Here is a 22,471-nt window from a genome sequence, read left to right as displayed (position 1 = left end):
GAATGGATAAAGGGACCGTCTGCATAGAAGAAGGATATGGAGTAGCTCTGCCCACATATGCAAACACTCAATGAAGCACTGGAAAAGTGTACTAGCAGGCAAAATTATCAGGGTCAGTACCTTCTCTGGTGTTGTACTGATGTAAAGACCTAGTGATGGTGTCATTCAGTCTGAGCAACTCAGTTTTACCTATTTTCTTTGAATTACCATTTGCAGAATGAGTCAATTCATCAAGAAGACTTCACTCCTGAAATATACAGAGAATTTCTGAGCAACTTTTGTCCTCGACCTGAAATCGACCACATCTTCCAAGAGCTGTAAGGAATTACGGAAACCTTCACATTTTGTTTTCTGCTCATTTATTGTTTATTTTTGCTCCCAGTGGCAAAGGGCGTGTTCTGCCAGCCCCAGAATCATGCACACACGCCGGCCCAGTGAGCAAAAAAAAAAAAAAAAAAAAAACCACACACACACAAGAAGACCACAACAAGCCCCCCTCTCTGGAGGATCCTGAGCTCTCATGAGCAATGAGGCTTGGGAAAGTTGCTGCAGGGAGGAGAAGAGAGGAAACTTTCCTTCCATGAATTTCTTTAGGTTATCAAAGTCCTTGTATTGCAAAAGTGCCTCTGCTTGCTGTTATTTCTGTTGTTACCATATTTTTCGCTCCATAGGGCGCACCGGACCGTAGGGCGCAACTAGTTTTTAGGGGGGGGGGATAAAGAAAAAAATTATTTCCCCGCCCAGCCCCAAAAAGCAAAGAAGCCAAGACAGCGAGCGGGATGGATCCCGCTCGCTGTCTTGGCTTCGTTTTTAGCCGCGGGGCTGGGGCAGGGGAAGCCCGAGCTTCCCCCGACCCCAGCCCCTAGAACAGGCTGCTATCCGCAAGCCTTTGGAGCCCAGTGGGAACTCCCGCCGGGCTCCGAAGGCTTGCGGATAGCTGCCTGAAGCCCGGGGAGCGCAGCGGGAGTTGGCACTGTGCTCCCCGGGCTTCAGGCTGCAGGCTGCTATCCGCAAGCCTTTGGAGCGCTCCGAAGGCTTGTGGATAGCTGCCTGAAGCCTGGAGAGCGAGAGGGGTCGGCGCGCACCGACCCCTCTCACTCTCCATGCTTCAGCGAAAGCCTGCATTCGCTCCATAGGATGCACACACATTTCCCCTTCATTTTTGGAGGGGGAAAAGTGCGTCCTATAGAGCGAAAAATATGGTCGTTATTATTTATTCCATTTATTTCCTGCCCTTCCTCTCGGTGGAATCCAGGACAGCTGCAATCTTCTTTTCCCAACAGCATGTTGATACTGCTTCTAAAGCACTCTTCCTTCCCACCACTTAACCATGGGATGCAGAGACCTGATGTGCACTGCTGGGATGTTCCATCATCCTAATGCAAATCTGAGTTTAGCCTGCAGGCATAAACCTGTGGGGGTAGCTGTTCTGTGTGATTTGTGGAGTGCCTTGCTCTTGATGTGCTAGGATGAATCACACACAGGGAGAGAGACAGGGTCAAGTGGAGGAAATGGATGTCAATATGAGGACACTTCAGTCCTCAGGCAAATTATCCCAGTTGATGCTGGCCAAGCAACAGGGAAGCATCACTGCATATCAGCAAATGCTCAATTTACCAAAGGGCTGGAGCTTATAGATGACCAAATTCTCATATTTTTAAAAGTGTCTTCGCCTGTACTTGGCATCTCTTTTTACATATATTTATGTGTAAAATAAGGGACGCGGGTGGCGCTGTGGGTTAAACCACACAGGCCTAGGACTTGCTGATCAGAAGGTCGGCGGTTGGAATCCCCGTGACGGGGTGAGCTCCCGTTGCTCTGTCCCTGCTTCTGCCAACCTAGCAGTTCGAAAGCACACCAGTGCAAGTGGATAAATAGGTATCGCTGCAGCGGTAAGGTAAACAGCATTTCCGTCTGCTGCTCTGGTTTGCCAGAAGCGGCTTAGTCATGCTGGCCACATGACCCGGAAGCTGTACGCCGGCTCTCTCGGCCAATAAAGCGAGATGAGCACCGCAACCCCAGAGTCGGTCACGACTGGACCTAATGGTCAGGGGTCCCTTTACCTTTATGTGTAAATTATCTGCCACACTTGCGACACATTTAGCTGAGCAAGCTTGTATAAACCTGGATAAAATAGTAAACATCAGCCTGGAAGACTGTGCTAGATCGAGCGATGCATGTAGCGTCAAGCTGTATGTCAAGTGCTGGTGCCAGATGTAAATTTGGCTCTCGGGATGAAATGTTCGGACCAGGTGTGGGAGTCTTCTGTTTCTGGTGCTCTTTCAAGAGCAACTGGCCCTTCAGTGCTTCAATAAAGCTTCAGGTATGGTCAACCAGCTCCAGCCCTTTCCAGTGCTGCTTCACTTGGGCTTGTGGGTGCTTATTTTCCAGGTGAAATAGGAGGGTCCAGCGAGCAGTTACTGCTTTGGTCACATCTGTGGATTTGGGAAGTGATGGCAGTTGTGAGATCAGCTGCCTTGGTACTGCTAAGGCTCATCACAGTGGTCCCTCATCCCACCTCTCTTCATGTCTTCTGTCTTTAAGGCTGGAGTCAGAAGAGCAATGAAAGTTAACCCTTGGCCTATGTTCTGTTTTACTTCTGATCTTAATGCATGGGTTGGGGGTTGGAGCTCAAGTGGGTTGTCCATCTACTAATTGATTTCTTAATGCACACCTATTAATGAAATAACATGTTTCATGGGTGTTTAGCTGAAACCTGATAATTTCAGGAGGAATATTGCAAAATGGCAGTGGGGGAAAATAATGCACTTGGTAATCTTCCTTTCCTTTTCCTTTTTTCCATTTCAATTTTTTACAGCGGCGCCAAAGGCAGAGCGTATCTTACTGTTGACCAGATGATGGAATTTATAAACTTGAAGCAACGAGACCCACGGTTAAATGAAATTCTTTATCCACCCTTGAAGCAGGAACAGGTTCAGCAACTGATTGAGAAATATGAACCCAATAATAGTCTGGCTAAGAAAGGTCAGTCATTTTCATTATCTTCAATATTCGGCTGCAGATTTCAAACAATGAACAAATTGCAACAGAGAGAGACACACTGGTTCAAATTTAATCATATTTCTGGCTGGATGACTGAAGATTTGACAGCCCTGAAGTAGTTAACATTTAAACACTTTCTTTGGAACTTCTGTGAAGGGTGGGGGTGGGCTAGTTTTCCTGCTGCTCTTCATTTCGTAGGGTAGATAATTCAGGGTGTGCAAACGTAATCACCAGGACAATAATCATTTACTTGAATTTGAAATTTGCAAAGTAAAATGAAAGCCATAAGAAAACACTGAACCGGAGCAAAATAATTTACTGCTTGATAATGCCAGTGGTGGAAGCAGCACAGCATTTCGTGCGCTGATAAGGTGTTTATGCTAAGTGGACTTCAGAATGGATAGATGCGCATTCTGTCATAATCGGGAAAGATGCTTTTGGGAAATTCTTTAGTGATGTTACTAGCAAAGCTGGGCTTTTGGCCAAGATATACTCTTCAGTTCTGTTCAGATAAGCATTGCAACAGCCTGGAGACCATGTTATATTTATTGAGACTTCTTGCTTCATCCTCATTCAAGCATTTCACAGTCATACCAGTACAATATTTGAGAGCTATAAGGGACAAATAATAATAATAATAATAATAATAATAATAATAATAATAATAATAATAATACTTCAATGTGGAGTTAGTGACATAGCACCCATTAGTTGAATCCTGCGGAAGCCTTGCACAAGGATTTTCACTTGTGCAATGAGGCTTTCCACCCTCTGTTCCCCCTGCCCATAATTTGCTTGGGGTGGGGTAGGGAGAACAGTGGGAGGAGGAGGAGGATTGTCTTGTCTGGCAAGCTGAAATGATTTTGCACAAGGAAGGTTCATCATAATGTGACTTTGAAGTCCGTTCAGTAGGCTAATTCTGGGGGTTATTCATGCCCTTGACCTTTGAGACTGTCTTGATCAAGAATTAGTTGATTATAGAGCTAAATATGTGTGGCTTTGGGAAATATTTACCAGAAACTGGACATATTTTATTCAGCTTTGTAAAATTGCGAAAAAGGCATGCAAATATGCTGTTGTGTTTTTAAAAGGTAGACATTTGTTAAACATCATGTTATGAAATATAGTTAATTGTAAAAGTGGCTGTTCAATAATAATATGAAATTCTAAAAAATTTTGATCCTTATGTAAATGAGTTTTTTTAGGGCCGTTCACACACGTGTTCTCACATACTGGAAACTGTATAGATATTCAACTGCATTGTGTGGATGACAGTGCATGTGTTGACTTTCAGAGTCAATACAAGAAGTGTAGCCCTGCAATATATAAGATTATATCCAACCAAGTTCTTTTCTGAGTGGAACAGCTTTTGCCTCTGCAATGGTACTTCTACTTCTTCTCCTATCTCTGTATGTCCCCTAGATCTGCCCACTTCAAATTTACTCTGCTGATACCCCCAACCTTCCAGAGCAAATTCTTTTTTTTTGGAGGGGGGAATTTAAGGGGCAGATAGAGGACAGAGAGAGATATTGTTGGATTCAACCCATAGATGATAAATTGTGGTTACTGCTGTACCACCTTGAATGCACTGAATTTTGAGCATCTTCAGACTTACTATTTTTACATGGTTGTAATCCACTTGTGCATAGTTTATCTGTTAACTACTACTACTACTACTACCCCCCCCAAAAAAAAAAACCCCAGTCTTGCAACATGAGGATTCTCCTGGATGATTAGGTGGTAACAGCCAAGGGCGTTTACCTATTTTGGCTGATGCACTACCTGTAGCCTATTCTAGAGAGAGAATGCCTGCCCTCTCTCATTCATGTCCTAGTCCCTCCAAGTCTAGTTTTGCATAATGGGCAATATATTAGTGGAATTGTGGGATCAGGATGCCATCAAGAAATACACGACCTAGAACCAGAGTGCCTCAACATTTTGTCTCTCCCTCCACCCTGTCACAGACATCTTGTTGTGGCCTGAGTATTGTCTGAGGGGTAGGGGGCCTGTTATGAGTGGGGTGTTTGTATGCTTATAATGATCTGGAGAGCATATAGGTACTGATTCTTCTCTCTGTTCCTTCAGTGCAGTGCAGCTGCATACATCCCAGAGATTTCTTCTCTAAAGCTGACATTTTCTTACATCAAATGGCCATTTCACACACACGCCCTATATTTGAGCTCTTATTTAAATACATTGAATTTTCCTTAAATCATCCAAGTTGTTTTCTGGAGTGCTTTTTTCTTTGTTTTTTTAAAGAAAGCAGAGATGAAAGTCATAAGAGAAATGCAAACTGTCAGTGATACGTTTAATAAGAAAAAGCAATTACGATCCTGTCACCTCTCATTCAGCAATTGGAGAAAAGCCCCAGTAGCATCTCAGTTCTTGTCTGGTCTGCGTAACACATTTAATATGGACAGTATTTCTCCCACCAGAACCACTTCTTGATTTATTTATTTTCTGGGAATAGTCGCTTACAAATGTAATCCACAGTTTGAGCGTAGACACAAATGTATGCAAGGCACTACCTTCACACTCATATTGCCCGCATACAAATTAAACAGCAGCACATCTGCACTCAACTAGCAAAATATAAATCTGGAAAATATAAAGAAAAAAGTATACAGGAGCATTCAGAAAGCAGCTGGCTTGTTTGCCATAAATTTGCCTTTAAAAAAAAGTTTTCAAAAAGACAGTCTGCATGCAACCATTGCCGCCATTTTCCATTTTATGACAAGACTGTCTTGTCGCCAGTAGATGTGGGTGGGAGTACAGTTGCAGACAATTATGTGCATGTGCGCGCACACATAATGCCACAAGACTTTCAGAGCCTTTGTGATGACACCCACCGCTACACCAATCCATTTTCCTCACATTTCTCTGCACGATTCCTATGCTCAGGACTGACACACAAAAAACTGCACTTCAGGTTTTAGCTACCTCCCTACACAGCTGCCCAGGTTAGCTTGTGTCTAAGCAATGTTTCCATATTTGTCTGTATGGTCACCAGAGACCAAGGTTTGAGGTGAGAACAAAGCAGACCCTGGGAAGAGAGATGGAAGAAGGAGAGTTAGTTGAAGTCTGCTGACCTTTACAGGTCAGGTGGTGTTGCGACCTGGCAACGGCCACACCTGAGATCTGGCGGCTAACTGGGAAGTAATGCAGGCCTGCCTGCGGATTGGCCAGTGGCAGGCAGGCTTTGTTATGGGAATTCCTCAGAGAGTGGTCCCAGGTGGCCAATGGGCATGCTTGGGTCTGCTCCCGGGGACAATAAATTGAGGCCTGCCCCAGCCTTCCTTCTCAGCTTTTCATCAGGCTGGAGTGGAATAAATGGCTTCACCCATTGCCTAGGCCAAACCATTGCCATCTGTAATCCGTTTTGGCCCATTTGAACCCAAACTACCGGTATATGTTGCTGTCTTGTCTGGCAATTCATCACCAAGGGAGCGATGGGGTCATGGGGCCTTGGCATGCAACTGACAGCACCCCTGTAGCATTCTTTGCACACGCCCCCACCTCTTCCACCTGTCCTCCAATTCCGGCAGGACCCGGCTAGAAGGGAGAGGGGTGTGCAGAAGCTTTATTGTCAGGACAAAACACAACAAAACGGTAAATGCTGCCACCACTCCCTTGTCCGGGGATAGCCCAGGAGAGTAACCCAAGGAAGAAGATTACTCTTCAGTGTTACCGGCTGGCCCACCCCTCATTGCTTTACCACAATTGCAGACAGAAATTCAACAGGTCTGGTATGCGGCTAAGTGGTCAGGCTTTGGATTTATACTTCCCCCACAGAAGGCACACAGAACAAAACAGGAAAAATCCTTTCCCAAGATTTATTTTAAAAAAACAAGATTAATCATACTTAAACGTAGGCACATCTCTTACAGGGTTCAAACATGAAAATAAAAACATTGTTTAACATCGCTAGCTAAACATACTCACAAACGAGAACAAAAGAAGACTTAGGATAGTTCAAAAGTTCTCGGCTGAATCCACTTTCCAAGATAACAGCCAGGAATTCTAACATCACAAAGAACACATATATGAATGGCGACTGCCAGCATGTTGGTAAGCCGGGCAGATGCTGCGCTTGCAGGCTCCATTCCAAACGATTTTATCCTTGAGAACCCACGTGTAATCGGACCCAAGGACTAATCAGTTCTTCTGATTAATTTTAAAATTAACAATGGTCACCTAGTAGGGAGATAATTCAACTTGTGACAGCTGAAGCTTATTTGTTCTCAAGACCTTGGCATGAAAGGGTTCCTCCCAATCCCCCCCCCCACCAGATTCTCCTTCCTTTTTGTAATAAGGTTTGATAGCCCCATTCACATAAAGACAGCATCTTAGATATCAGGTGTTAAAACCCACAAATAACGGGAAAGAAGAAGAAGAAGAAGAAGAAGAGTTTGGATTTGATATCCCGCCTTTCACTCCCCTTCAGGAGTCTCAAAGCGGCTAACAATCTCCTTTTCCCTTCCTCCCCCACAACAAACACTCTGTGAGGTGAGTGGGGCTGAGAGACTTCAGAGAAGTGTGACTGGCCCAAGGTCACCCAGCAGCCTTCCTGCAGATGCATGAGATAACTTATTCACAATTAGTCTACCGTTTAAAGTAACAAATACACATTCCCCATAATTCTTCTGGTCTTTGGTTCCCCCACAATGCTTTTCCTCCGCTTGACCAAAGTTTGTCTAACTAAGATTTCCTAACATCACTACAACCCCAAGAAGGGCATTTTTGGCAAAGACCAAAGGGATGCACAAGGGAACAGAAGGCATGGCATGTACAGGTGGCAGTGCCATGGAAGAGAAAAGCAGAAGTCGCCTCTGACTGAGGATGCCACTCTCCCTATGCCTACTTAGATGTAGCCCTTCTTTGTGGCCATATGGTGGCTGCTTTGCTAAATTTATTATAATAGATTTCATAGTTAAAACACTTCCCAAAACTAGCATACAAATAAATACACATTTGATGATACATGGATAAATCTGCATTGCCTTAGATTAGGCATAGGCAAACTCGGCCCTCCAGATGTTTTGGGACTACAACTCCCATCATCCCTGACCACTGGTCCTGTTAGCTAGAGATGATGGGAGTTGTAGTCCCAAAACATCTGGAGGGCCGAGTTTGCCTATGCCTGCCTTAGATCCTAAGGTAACTAGGGAAGTTATCAGTAAGATTGGGGGTCCTTGAGGTCTTGGGGTCCTGAGGCTTCCTAGGTCAAAACTAGCATTTTGAAATCGAATCTAGAAAGTAATCGGTAGGTGTTCTAGAATTGGGTTTATATGTTCAGATCAGATCATCTTTCACTGGTCGGCAATCTGGCCGCCAAATTCTGCACCACTTGTAGTTTCCAAGCCATCTTCAAAGGCAGCCCCACATACAATGTATTTACAGCTTGCCAACACTCCCACCTTCCCAGATTTCACCAAACCTCCGCAGCTTGCCTAGGCTGCTCACCTGGCCTCTGGTTCTCTGCTCTTCACATTTCTTGAGCCTGCATCTCTGTCCTCCAGATACCTCCTTCTCTCCTCACCTGAGTTACCTACCTGCCTAACAGCCCAGCAGCTCATCACACTACGGGTCACAATGCTACCTGTCTATGGCCAAGTGATGACATCCTTGTGATTTTGTATATTGCAGAGATATACTGCGTATACTTTCTCAACACCCAGCATAAACCCTGGCACCTAAAAGGGAGTTTGTAGGCACATTTATGGTTTTCGTTCTGATTGTATATGCCGAAAACTTGATTTATTTCTTTTTTTAAAAAGACAAGCACTGCTGTCTCCATTACTGGGATTCCTTCCCCAGCCCTGCACTGGAATTTCACCAGACTTTGCATTGAAGAAGTTCAGCTTCGGTGAATACAAATCTAGGGGACAGTCATGAATCCCTCCCTCAAAAAACGAAACAAAAAACAAACCACAAAAAAGTTATGTGACCCAAAATATTTTGAGAGAAATTTTGTTTCAGACATCACATGTTCAAATCAGAGTGGAGCATTTTGTTTTTTAAGAAATGATTGAATATATATCTACAACAAGATGTAGGATTTGTTGTGCACTGAGGGAAGGAAGAATGTTTTCGCCTCCGAGCGTGCAAGCATTGTTTAAAAACAGAAACTTGCCTCCAACGTAGGGGATCAGGATTACCACCACACATAAACAGAACCATAACATCTCAGCCTTGATTTAAGAAGCATCTTACCACCTGTCAATTTTTAGACAGATTGGCCTCACTGTTTTAAATCTATGTTTGCTAAAGAGTGTAGAAGCGCCTGTCAAAGTCTGCTGCGTACAACTTGATGGGTCTGTCTCCTAGGCAACAGAGAACATAGAGGCAGGAGCTAGTACAAAGCAGGGAGGGCCCCGCTTTTCCACTTTGAAGACACCTTAATAGTACAGTGCACTTTTAAATATAGCATCTGACATAAACCACATCCCTCATAAGTCATGCTTCGTGGTAACAAGGGCACTGACGGAAGCACATTTTGCAAGAGGCAGAGCCCACGGCAAAGGAAGCTGAAAATGTCTTCGCAGAACATTCACTAGATGTTTATCTGCAGAGCCAGCAAAGCCATGGGCCTAAAAAGGACAAAAGCGAGGTAGAAGGAGCGATTTGGCATCTGCAATGGCTAGCTGATGTGATCAGGCTTTTCTAAGAGGGCAGTCCCATCTTATAAGCAATCCCTTGTTTTCATGTTGGATTGCTTTCTGGGGAGCCATATGTAGACCGTACAGCTTTCCATGATGGGAACAAACTCTCCATTCATATGATATATACTGGGATGAAGGTGCTGTGACGTAAAAGTCCCTGGTGTCATTATGTTCCACTATCCTTCTTTGTGTTTTCAGATATGATTTTTATTTATTTGCTGTAATAAAATGTAAATTGCAGCCCAACCTGCATAATGTAGACAGGCAAAGCACAACTGAGGTTTCCTGTGTCTTTAATTAACTACTTCCTGTGTGCAGGTTCAGATCATTGTATTGCTTCCTGATGAGTGCAGGTGCTAGATTTCTGATTAATAGTCTTTATTCACTGTTTCAGGGTCAGTTTCTGTTCTTGGGATGCAGCACTTTAAACTCTAGACCTGGGAAGGACCTTGGAGCTTAGTTTATCCTCCTGCTCAACATGGGCTTGAATTATTGTTTCCTATTATTATTATTATTATTATTATTATTATTATCTTTTTTAAAAAATGGCAAGCAGAGCTCTTGACCACTTTTTTAAGTTATGTGCTTTAAACAGGGAACCATATGCAATGAAAGTAACTTTCCCATTCATCTACAAATGCCTTTTCTTTTAAAGAAAGGGATGATGTGTTCATCTTCCATAAAACAAAACTATACAGGTGTGTGTGTTTTTGCACACACGCACACCTCTGAATGGGCAATAATGGGCACTACTGCCAGGATCAGCATTAGCAGAAACCCCAGCAAGCAGAATGACTTGGATAACTCTTCCCTCATGAAAAACACATAACTGCTTTTGCAGATATACGTCCAACCTACCTAATAATTTTTTAATAGCTTGGAAATATCCCTGAGAATAAAATAAGAAATGTCACCTCCTTTGTGCATCCCTATTGAGAGCTGCATATCAGACGTGAGCAGGACAGGAACTGGTAATGGACAGAGTTGAAGCCACACATTTTCTTTCTTTCCCTTTTGCTTTCTCTCTCTTTGCCTCTTTGCCTTTCTCTCTTTCTGTTTGCCTCCCCCCCCCCCAAAAAAAGGCAGCACACATATTCACACATTTGGTAACCTTTCCTTAAGCCTAAATGCTTAAGGGACGCGGGTGGCGCTGTGGTCTAAACCACAGAGCCTAGGGCTTGCCGATCAAAAGGTCGACAGTTCGAATCCCCGTGACAGGGTGAGCTCCCATTGCTCGGTCCCAGTTCCTGCCCACCTAGCAGTTTGAAAGCAAGTGCAAGTAGATAAATAGGTACCACTTCAGTGGGAAGGTAAATGGCATTTCTGTGCACTGCTCTAGTTCTCGAGAAGAGGCTTAGTCATGCTGGCCACATGACCTGGAAGCTGTACACCGGCTCCCTCGGCCAATAAAGCGAGATGAGCGCCACAACCCCAGAGTCGTCCGCGACTGGACCTAATAGTCAGGGGTCCCTTTACCTTTAAGTGCTGTATATGGGTGGGGGGAAGAGATATATCAGGGGTGGCAACACATGGGAAAAGAAGGATTAATGCTTCCCTCCCCAGCTGTAACTCCTCCCATGTTGTAACTTGTCTTATCAAACAAAAGTCCCATTCCTATGAACAAGACCTTATCCTAAGCCTAATTGATACTTGCTGTGCAGGGTATTAAATCAAGGAAGGGAAGGTACAGACTCCATTCAAAGGCATCAAGAGCTGCATTGAGACCAAGAGCCAGAGATTCTTGACCTTGATTTAAATTGCATTAGGTCAGTATAATACAAACTAGGTAGTGGGTACTTTGAAGAGACATCTATAAACATTTCCCTGAGCATGTAATGCAATTAGCAAGGTGCTAAGTATTGGGACGCTGGTGGCACTGTGGGTTAAACCACAGAGCCTAGGACTTGCCGATCAGAAGGTCGGCAGTTCGAATCCCTGCAACAGTGTGAGCTCCCGTTGCTTGGTCCCAGCTCCTGCCCACCTAGCAGTTCGAAAGCACGTCAAAGTGCAAGTAGATAAATAGGTACCGCTCTGGCAGGAAGGTAAATGGCGTTTCCATTCACTGCTCTGGTTTGCCAGAAGCGGCTTAGTCATTCTGGCCACATTCTGTACATTCTGTATGCCGGCTCCCTCGGCCAATAAAGCGAGATGATCACCGCAACCCCAGAGTTGGTCACGACTGGACCTAATGGTCAGGGGTCCCTTTACCTTAAGTATTGGGAGAGAGGCAGGAGACTGGAAGTATTTGCAGAAAACTAGAGGATATTGGGGGATCCTGTGGCTCTCCATAATTTCTGACCATTATCCATGCTGTCTGAGGCTGATGGGATATGAAGTCCAACAACATCTAGAGGACCACAGGTTTCCCCATTCCTGTCTTAACATGTGCTTTTTAGCTAACAGGTGTATCCTACTATCTGGAGTCCCTGGTACTGCTGCAGCTATCATTTCTATGTTATCAAACACTCCGCACTAGGCTTTGGTGGGCACCAGATTTAGTGACACTGATTGGGGGCCCAGTGGCAATCTGGGCCCCTGCTGCTACTACCCTACCCAGAGGGACATGGGTAGTGCTGTGGTCTACCCAGCACTTGCCAATCAGAAGGTTGGTTGTTCGAATCCTGGTGATGGAGTCAGCTCCCATTGCTTTGTCCCCGCTCCTGCCAACCTAGCAGTTCAAAAGCACAGCAGTGCAAGTAGATAAATAGGTACTGCTGTGGTGGGAAGGTAAACGGCATTTCCATGCGCTCTGGCTTCTGTCACGGTGTTACATTGCACCAGAAGCGGTTTAGTCCTGCTGGCCGCATGACCTGGAAAGTTGTCTGTGGACAAACGCCGGCTCCCTTGGCCTGAAAGCGAGATGAGGACCATAACCCCATAGTCGCCTTTGACTGGACATAACCATCCAGGGGTCTCTTTAGTTTTACGTTTTACCCAGCATCCCGTTTGCTACCAAAAATTATAACTTTTTGCCCCTGTTAACTTAGCAGCTGCCAGTCACTGGCCCCTGTCTGCTTGCACTGAGTCTTGAATCGCAAAATAATTTGGTGTAGGGATCTGTATTTTGCAAAATAATAATGAGAAAGAGACAATCTGTGCCCTCTGGGAACCATGCGAATTAAGATACAATTTTGAAAACCTCTCAGCCCTGTTTCTTTAGTTTACCACAAGGGAAGCAAGGGGAATGAAATTTCTCATAATCCACTGTGGTCCCCAGACTTCCTTAATTAACACCACACAATTTAATCCATGAACGTTTTATAATAACATGTAAATATAAATAAAATACAAACAAATGAAAAGGTGTAGTTTGATCCAATTTATAAAGTTGTTCCCTTTTTGCTAACATTTATTTGTTTGCAGCTGGCCTCCCGTGTTAATGAGGCTTAGCTATGAGCTCAGCCAAAGATTTTATTGTAATGTGAAAACCTCCTGACTGTTTATGCAGCAATTCTCTTCCAGCAACTAGTTGGAAGTTGAAGGAAGCACTTTATGTCTGTTAATTAAATGGATCAAGAAGATAAATCCACAATACAAAACAAAGCAGCAGTGATAGCGGCTGCCAAACAGCAAGGGATTGGGAAGGTAGCAATACAGGAATGGGCAAGTGTAGCTTTGTTTGACTTGGTGTTGAGATTTGTTCATTTTTATTGCAGGCTGTATGCTTTGAAAAGGCATGGATTATGGTTGGATTTTGCAAGTCTGATGCTGAGTAGCATGAGTGTTTGCTGAGAGCTTTTTGCCCATATCTATCAGATGTAGAATTCACTCTCTCTGGAAAATAGACTTGGATTAGCCAGGGCAAGATGGTGCTGCAACTGCTGCTACAGCATTTCTTTGCATCCAGGTGTATGGAATTCAAATATGTTCCACAAGGATGCTTTATTGATTTGATTGTAGCTGTCATTGCATCTCTCCTGGGAAGAAATCACCAACATTTCCCATTTAAACAAACTACTGTGAAATGAGAATATGATGCTTTGGTCTGCTATGGAGGGAACATTTTAGTTTTTATTTTTAATTTTAGTCTTAGCCGTTTTAAAACTTTAGCTTTTCTTTCGGATTTAGTTTTCATGAAACCTATTCATTACAGAAGTGCCTTGTTGCATGAAGGCAGCCAGCAGGGCTTTAAAAGTCCTTAAAAACATTGGGGGACATTGAGGGCTACTTAAAGAGTATGGCCCTTACATTTGAGAGTGTAGGAGAGTAAGGAAGAAAGCCAAGCAAATCCTGTCTGACAAATCCTGGGTGCAACTAGTACCTTTCTCATGAAAGTAGTTGGTAACATATGGGCAGGTTTCTCCCTCTTCCAGGCAGGCAGCATGATCATGAGGTCACAGTGGCCAGCCTTTCTCCTTCAGGGAGGCAACATCATCATGAGGTCACAGTGGCCAGTCTCTCTCTCCTTCAGGGAGGCAACATCATCATGAGGTCACAGTGGCCAGCCTCTTTCTCCTTCAGGGAGGCAACATCACCATGAGGTCACAGTGGCCAGCCTCTCTCTCCTTCAGGGAGGCAACATCATCATGAGGTCACAGTGGCCAGCCTCTCTCTGCTTCAGGGATGCAACATCACCATGAGGTCACAGTGGCCAGCCTCTCTCTCCTTCAGGGATGCAACGTCCTCATGAGGTCACAGTGGCCAGCCTCTCTCTCCTTCAGGGAGGCAACATCACCATGAGGTCACAGTGGCCAGCCTCTCTCTCCTTCAGGGAGGCAACATCACCATGAGGTCACAGTGGCCAGTCTCTCTCTCCTTCAGGGATGCAACATCATCATGAGGTCACAGTGGCCAGTCTCTCTCTCCTTCAGGGAGGCAACATCATCATGAGGTCACAGTAGCCAGTCTCTCTCTCCTTCAGGGAGGCAACATCATCATGAGGCCACAGTGGCCAGTCTCTCTCTCCTTCAGGGAGGCAACATCATCATGAGGTCACAGTGGCCAGTCTCTCTCTCCTTCAGGGAGGCAACATCATCATGAGGTCACAGTGGCCAGTCTCTCTCTCCTTCAGGGAGGCAACATCACCATGAGGTCACAGTGGCCAGCCTCTCTCTCCTTCAGGGAGGCAACATCACCATGAGGTCACAGTGGCCAGTCTCTCTCTCCTTCAGGGAGGCAACATCACCATGAGGTCACAGTAGCCAGTCTCTCTCTCCTTCAGGGAGGCAACATCATCATGAGGTCACAGTGGCCTGCCTCTCTCCTTCAGGGAGGCAACATCATTGGTCAGCCTCTCTCTCCTTTGAGCAGGCAGTATCCACATGGGGTCACAAGGTTCAGCCTTCCTTTGATTGAAACAGAAAGCATACTTAGTTTCTCTGTCTTTTAGACAGAAGAAAGAGCATTTGGGCGCGGCGTATATTTTATTCAGGTGAGCAGCAGCAATGTGTGGTTACAAGTGGCTACTAGCATCTGACTAAGTGAAATGGACAGCAGTGCCGTTTGCAGGCAGGTACTCTGGGTATTATATAGCTTTTTCTGATATGGAATTCCGCAATCTGGCCTGATAACAGAAGAGGCAGAGAATGTCGGCATCCCATCTATAACAGGGCAACAGGGCTTGGCAAGTGTAGTTTTAGACACGATCGGGCAGGCTGAAGGAAGCCCATTAGATACTTAATTATTCGTTGTAGTAGTAGTATTTTTCCTGCCAAGGAGAGGAAAACATTCTTGTGGGATTTTCTGCCTCATGTGCCCAAATAACTTGATTGGCCTCGGGTACAATGTATCTTTTGCAGTGTGTGTTGCTCCATCTCAGGCAACAAAACAGGAGGGGTGCCCATCTTCAGGATTCCTTTTCCTTTCTCCCTCCCCTCTGGATTAAATCGCTACATAATTTTGCATCCCAGCCAACAGCAGGCAGATGTAGGCAATCTTAAAACCAATTTTCACATGCTTCTGGTTAGCGTTGATGGCATATCTATAAGAGGAAACTGCCCCTTAAGTAAGTAGCTAGTAGCAGGCAGGCAGTAGAGGGATAGCAGTGGTGTCTCTCTTTCTGGTGGAGAAATGGCTTCTTGCCATTTAATTCTCTGGAAGTTCATCACCCAAATATCTTGGCTATTAGCCTGTAGTTTCCTTAACACCTGAATTGCCATTTAGGAAGTTTCCAACAGTCCTCCAACAGTTTTAATAATGTAATTAACTAAAAGTAAACATGTACCCCTGCTTTAGATTTTTCACTGGAAGCAGGAAACTAACTATATTTAGCTGCCCACCTAATCAGTGGACAATCAAACTCAGATATTCACTGCAGATAAAGTAAGCTAATATCACTAGGGGGGGGATCCATTCTGCTCATTCACAAATATCCAGGAATTGATATAACCCATAGTTTGTAAATCCCCTTAATATCCTGCCAGAGGGACAATTGTAACTGGGAAAGAAGGGAGAAAACAAAAGGAAAAACCAAAACAGACGCAGTGTTTCAGAATGAAAATCCTTGTAAAGTCAGGCATTATCCAAGATTGACAAGGGACGGTTGTCTTTTAAAATAGATTGTTCAGAATCTTAAGGCTTTACCTCTGCAATTATCCAGTACTGCAGTCTGTCTATTAAGATATTTTTTAACTAAATGTTGATGGGAACATAGTAGCATAATATTATGGAGATTGCCACACACTTGCTAAATATCACCTGCACTTCCTTTTCTTTTTAAAGAACCATGGCCACGTATTATTAAAGAGGTTGGCTTACTCTTAAAATAAGCTCACCTGTCACCCGATATTTCCTTAATTAAAAAACTGTCTCTCAGTTGAGCCGTTGAGAGTAGTCACTCAGCAGCCACGTTGTGCAACACAGCACGCCAGTCATTCTTCGGTATCCTTTTTGTTTTAGAAGTGGGCGAAAAATAAATCACTTGATGGAGAGCAAAAATAGCAGTATATTCTTCAATTTTAAAATGTTTTGCTAGGGTTTATGTTTACAAGTCTGTTTTAGTTGTACTTAGACATCGGTCCCATCTACCCTTTACATTTAAATCACTATCGTTCCATTTTAAACAGTCATGGAAGCCCCCCAGGAATCCTGATAACTGTAGTTCCCATACAAAGCTACATTGTCTCCAGAAAGCATATTCCCTAAGTTATGCTACCAAACTGCAAAAATTGGAGCTTAAAATATCAGAAGTTGCTTGATTCATATCCTACTCCACTCAGTAAGTTTTCTGCTCTGAATTCAAAGGGGAAACTCTGTGATTATATTTTCCATTATGGTGCTCAATTGGACAGACAGGACATTAAATAATTAATTTTTAAAATGATATAGACTTTATAAATCGGAACATCAAACGTCTGATTACCTTGTAAAGCCCACATTTCCAAAGCTGAGGCGAGCATTTATGGCCTTCCACATCCAAACTGCCTACAGCTATGCTCGGTGGCAGATATTCTCACCCCCCCCCCCGGCACTACATTTGTGGGGCACCAGAAATTGTGGATCTACCTCACTGCTTGTTCTTTTGTTCACTCTGCTCTGAGCCAAGAATGAAATTTCTGGGATCTGTTCTGCCCCACCTACACTCTGATACCATTTCAGAAAAGATTTTCTAGCTCCTGCCGGACACCAACTGTAGGGTAACCTTCAAGGTCTCTTTTTGTCCTAGCACAGTCATCCCCAAACTCAGCCCTCCAGCTGTTTTAGGACTACAACTCCCATCATCCCTAGCTAACAGGACCAGTGGTCAGGGATGATGGGAACAGCTGGAGGGCCAAGTTTGGGGATGCCTGTCCTAGCAGCAATGAAAATCCAGGCAAGAGTTATTATAGAGATTGCTCTTGACTGATTTGGGGGTGCTCTTATTTTACCACAATAGTTCAGCAATTCCAAGAGTTCCATAAGAAGAGTTAAAACCATTCTGAAAACTGTGACTCTGCCAGGGGAATAAGGTCTCCTATCAGCTCTTAGCACCGTTATCAAACTACAGTTCTCAGGATTCCTTGGAGGAAGCCATGACTGATGGAAGTGGCATGATCTTGCTTTAAATAGTGTGTATTATACACATTTATAATTATAATTCTGGTGTTTCCTTAATTTATTCAATTAAAAGCATTTTTAACATTTTTTGTCTTCCTCCCGTTACACTCCCCTGTAAACCTCCCATTCCCAAAAACGTCCCACCAGATGTTTGCCTAGTAATGTAAGCAGCAGCCCCTTCCCAAAAAATCCAAAGATATTTCTCCCCCCCCCTCCCCAAGAAATCAGCAGTAAAAGAGCCACCATTTTCTCAGGGAGGTCATATTTTTGCAGAACCTTGGTCAGAGAATTTCAGCCCAGTCCTATCTGAGAAATCCTTTGCCCCTTCAAAGGGAAAAATCTTCTCTAATCCACCGGTCTACTTCCCTGCAAAGGGTTACACTGTGGGTGGCGCTGTGGGTTAAACCACAGATCCTAGGACTTGCTGATCAGAAGGTTGCTGGTTTGAATCCCCGCAACGGGGTGAGCTCCCGTTGCTCAGTCCCTTCTCCTGCCAACCTAGCAGTTTGAAAGCACGTCAAAGTGCAAGTAGATAAATAGGTACCGCTCCAGCGGGAAGGTAAACGGCGTTTCCGTGCACTTCTCTGGTTCACCAGAAGCAGCTTAGTCATGCTGGCCACATGACCTGGAAGCTGTACACCGGCTCCCTCAGCCAATAAAGCGAGATGAGCGCTGCAACCCCAGAGTTGGCCACGACTGGAGCTAATGGTCAGGGGTTCCTTTACCTTTACCTTTAAGCATCCAGGCTGCCACTTCCCAGCAGGTCTTCTGCAGTCATTGTTTCAGTCTTGACTGCTGTGTGTCACACACCTGAAAAGGACAGCAAAAGAAATTCTAGGAGGAAGCAAGCAGGGAGCTTCCAAAACTTCATTACTGCAAACATTTCACAGGGGGTCTTCTGAAATCCCTCATGGGCTCACATTATCATTTGCAATAAAAACAATGAGTTTTTCAGATTCAACAAAAGCAGACAGAACGGAATGATCTTGAAACTTTCTCTCCCCTCCCCTCTGAGTAATCAGTTTATGTTCTTATTTTCTCTGTTGACTAAATGACTGGAAAGAGTCCAACTGAAGTTGGCAGAAGACATTCTATTAATAACACAGGCATATGGAGGATATTAGAATTTCAGTGCATCATTACCTGTCAGTGCTACTCATGAAAGTGCATGGAAACTGAGTAGCACATTGGCAAGACTTGGTCGTGTGTTCTGGAAATGTTTCCTTTTCCTTTGTAGAAGAGCGTGAAAAGTTACTCCAAAATTTCCCTAGCAGGTTGACTGCCCTCTGTTTGGCAGCTAAAATATAATACTTAAGTGAGAACTGACCAGGAACTTCTGAAGTTACCAAACTTCACGTCAATTGGTAATATGACTTCAGGCAACTCTCTGGGTTTTTTTTGGGAGGGGGGTTATGTCCTGGATCATTGCATGCTTGCATGAAATCACGTGTAATCGGAACACCCATTGAAAAGCCTACAAACACCCCATCACACCCCCTCCCCATTCCACTCCTTTTGGTGACTTTTAGTGACATTTCCGGGTCACTTCTGAGTTCAGCATGATACATGTGGTTGTGTACATATTGGACGTGCCTAAAATGACAGCTGCTTGTACAAGGGTATGTATACATTGGTGCTGACTTTGTATCCAATGCACTCCCATTGCTAGTTTTGGAAGCTGCACACAAATGATGCTCGCCCCAATCCACACTGGTTGTGCAGCTTCTTGAGAAATACTGCTGCGTGATGTCTTTTTGCTCAAGCCAGCTTCAGTCCGGCTCACAAATTCAGTCTCGATTCACTTTGTACTTGAGACAGGTGTCTGCATTTGAGACAGACATTGTGCACGTGCATCCGTCAGCTTCACAAATAGGTGTCCGGGAGCAGGGTGTTACGAGAAAGGGAAACAAAGCACGCCATGCACTTGGGGAGAAGGCAACCTCTCACCCCTCTCTGATGTGAACAAAGCCATTCGTATGCATCCTGACCTGCAGTAGAGAAAAGTGACCTTGCTGTGCTTTCAATTGCTAATATGTACACTCAGGAACAAGGTGCCCTGGTATACTTGTTCTGTAAGACTTACTTCAATGTGTTGGGATGATGCAGAGGATTGTTTGGATGGTTTATCATTGTTCTGTTATTTATATGATCATTATCAGTCCTTTTCTCTCACACACATGTGTGGGAAGCATCTCCATTTATCCTTTCAACCTTCCTGAGTGGTAGTTATTAAAGAAGCCTGACGAAAACATCAGGTATTCCTTTTCTGCAATCAGACGCTCACCGTTGTGACATTTCCAGCACTGATAAATCAGTTGCTTAATTGCAATTGAGGAAAATGCAGCACAGCCACAGTGGTAGCCTTAGGTAAAACGTTATTCTCTGCCAATCCTAAAAAGCACATTAGTTAAAGTATGTGATGCAGCAATGGTTTGGCCCACTTCTCCTCTTCAGCACTGGGAGATTTAGGGTGTGTTTACACATGGCACTGTGGTCTAAACCACTGAGCCTCTTGGGTTTGCTGATCAGAAGGTTGGTGGTTTGAATCCCCATGACGGAGTGAGCTCCCATTGCTCTGTTCCAGCTCCTGCCAACCTAGCAGTTCGAAAGCACACCAGTGCAAGTATTTAAATAGGTACCACTGTGACGGAAGGTAAACAGCATTTCTGTGCACTCTTGTTTCCATCACGGTGTTCCGTTGCACCAGAAGAAGTTCAGTCATGCTGGCCACATGACCTGGAAAGCTGTCTGTGGACAAATGCTGGCTCCCTTGGCCTGAAAGCGAGATGAGTGCCTCAACCCCATAGTCGCCTTTGACTGGACTTAACCGTCCAGGGGTCCTTTACCTTACACATAAGAACCTACTTCCATTCCAGGGCTGAGCTACTATTTTGCACCTGGTGGTGCTTCATGGACCTCGGCATTTTAAGTAAGATGAAAGTCAGACTCTAAGGGTTGCAGTCTGCTCATTTTTGTTCTTGGATAACTTGAAGAATGAAAAAAACTCTATAGAATCAAGGGTAAATAATTTGTTGACCATGTCTTGCTCTTCTGGGATGGGTTGAATCCAAATGAAGGTGTACTGCAAGCTGAGTTATTGAAGCTAAAGTATGTGCCTTCTTGAATTTCTTTTCTCCCAGGGCAGATATCGGTGGATGGATTCATGAGATATTTGAGTGGAGAGGAGAACGGAGTCGTTCCACCTGAAAAACTGGATTTGAATGAAGATATGAGCCAGCCTCTGTCTCACTATTTTATCAATTCGTCGCACAACACCTACCTCACAGGTGCAGTATGGGGGGGAGCAGTTTTGACAAATTAGATAATGTAGATTTATTATTAATACAGTAGAAATGCATTTATACCTGCAGATGATTGGGAGTTCATGGACTGTCTAAACCCTTCAAGGTAGGAAGATGCTGACCCCTGAAAAGTGGTTACCTGGTGATGTCTATGTTTCCATCAGTTTCCTCTTTCTCTTTTACAAATTATTTTAAAATAATTTTATTGAAAAGTTTTCAGATATACATTTCCACATTAAAGTCTTACAATATGCCAACACATTCAATGACTTCCCTGCTTATCCTTCCAAGGCTCCTTTGATTTAACCCCAATTCCTGCATATTCTTATTTATCCAATTGATCCAAATTCTCCCCTTTATAATATCCCTTTAAATATGTTATACTGTTGATTTTACATTAATGCTGCCAGCGTTTTCATCTGGGTACGATTATTTTCTACATGCTCAACCAAAAATTTCCTTTTTAAGTACTTGTTCCTCCTGCTTTCTTATTCTACTTGTTAGGCCTGTTACACCTGTGTATTCCATCATCTTAAATTGCCAATCCTCCTTGTTAGGGACCTAACCAGGGGCAAGCTCACCTGTTCAGAATGGGCCCTACCATTCAAGCTACTTAGCATGTGCTTAATTTACCTTGGGCGTGAATTAATTCAATGAACAGAGATTGGAGCAATTCCCACAACCAGATCTGCCAGCCCTCCTTCCCAAGGCTACCCTTACAAAGGGCTATTGTGTTGGGGAGGTCTCCAACTTAAGACCTGGCTGTTCTCATTGCACACACATTGCAAGATCTATATTGTTGCACACCACAATATATTGTTGTGAGATTCCAGGGGTTCCAGGCGCTCACCCCAGGTTCATTTTTTCCTTTTGGAAATTAGGCATAGAAGAGACTGTGGTGTCCTTATGAGATATGGGTTACTTACACATATATGCAACCTGAGCCTATGATGGAGGGGCTCACAGCATCAACACCCCAAGAGCAACTTGTTTCTCCCAAAGCCACAGCTTTGAATTCAAATGGAGATACACAATCTCTCTGCCTCTCTGGCTTTTTCATTTGCTGCCTTGCTTCTCAGTTGCATAAACTCTAAACTCTGGCTTAGTACAAGCCCTTTGATCCTTTGTCCTCTTAATGGCCCATTACCCAGGAGGCTAGCCTGCCTGGCTTAATTAGCTATTAACGCTTCTTGAATCCAGGGATTAGAAGCGTCTAGCACCCACAAATTCATAACAGTGTTATCACTAATCAGAATGCACCACCAGCCTGAGCAAGTGGAAGGGGGAAAGACTGATTTTCCACTAAGCCCAGCAATGCTGGCTGAGAAAGATTAGCCTGGATGTGTAGAGAGAGAAATCTCACTCCACACTTGGGAAAGTTTGTCCAGGGTATCATGGCTGTAGCATTACTTTTAGCAGTGAGAAGGAAAAGCAGTACGGGGGAGTAAATGTTGACTTTACTCTGCCCCTACCCATGGGCGACGCTGTGATCTAAATCACTGAGCTCTTGGACTTGCCAGTCAGAAGGTC

General features: G+C 44.2%; 1 protein-coding gene across 3 annotated transcripts in view; it reads left to right on the top strand.

The window, feature by feature from the left end:
• The window catches only part of PLCB1 (phospholipase C beta 1), a 479,313-nt gene that overhangs the window by 296,813 nt on the left and 160,029 nt on the right, over window positions 1-22,471 (top strand). For all 3 annotated transcript variants that reach the window (XM_083495891.1, XM_083495892.1, XM_083495893.1), the window contains 3 exons: window positions 217-317; window positions 2,819-2,985; window positions 20,780-20,926. In XM_083495891.1, the coding sequence (XP_083352017.1) occupies window positions 217-317; window positions 2,819-2,985; window positions 20,780-20,926 (415 nt within the window). The remainder of the gene's footprint in view (window positions 1-216; window positions 318-2,818; window positions 2,986-20,779; window positions 20,927-22,471) is intronic.

Source organism: Podarcis liolepis, assembly GCF_965112155.1.
Source record: "Podarcis liolepis genome assembly, chromosome: 3".
In the NCBI taxonomy this organism is placed as follows: Eukaryota; Metazoa; Chordata; class Lepidosauria; order Squamata; family Lacertidae; genus Podarcis; species Podarcis liolepis.
Note: the sequence above shows the minus strand (reverse complement) of the source record. Positions and strands in the feature narration are given on the sequence as shown.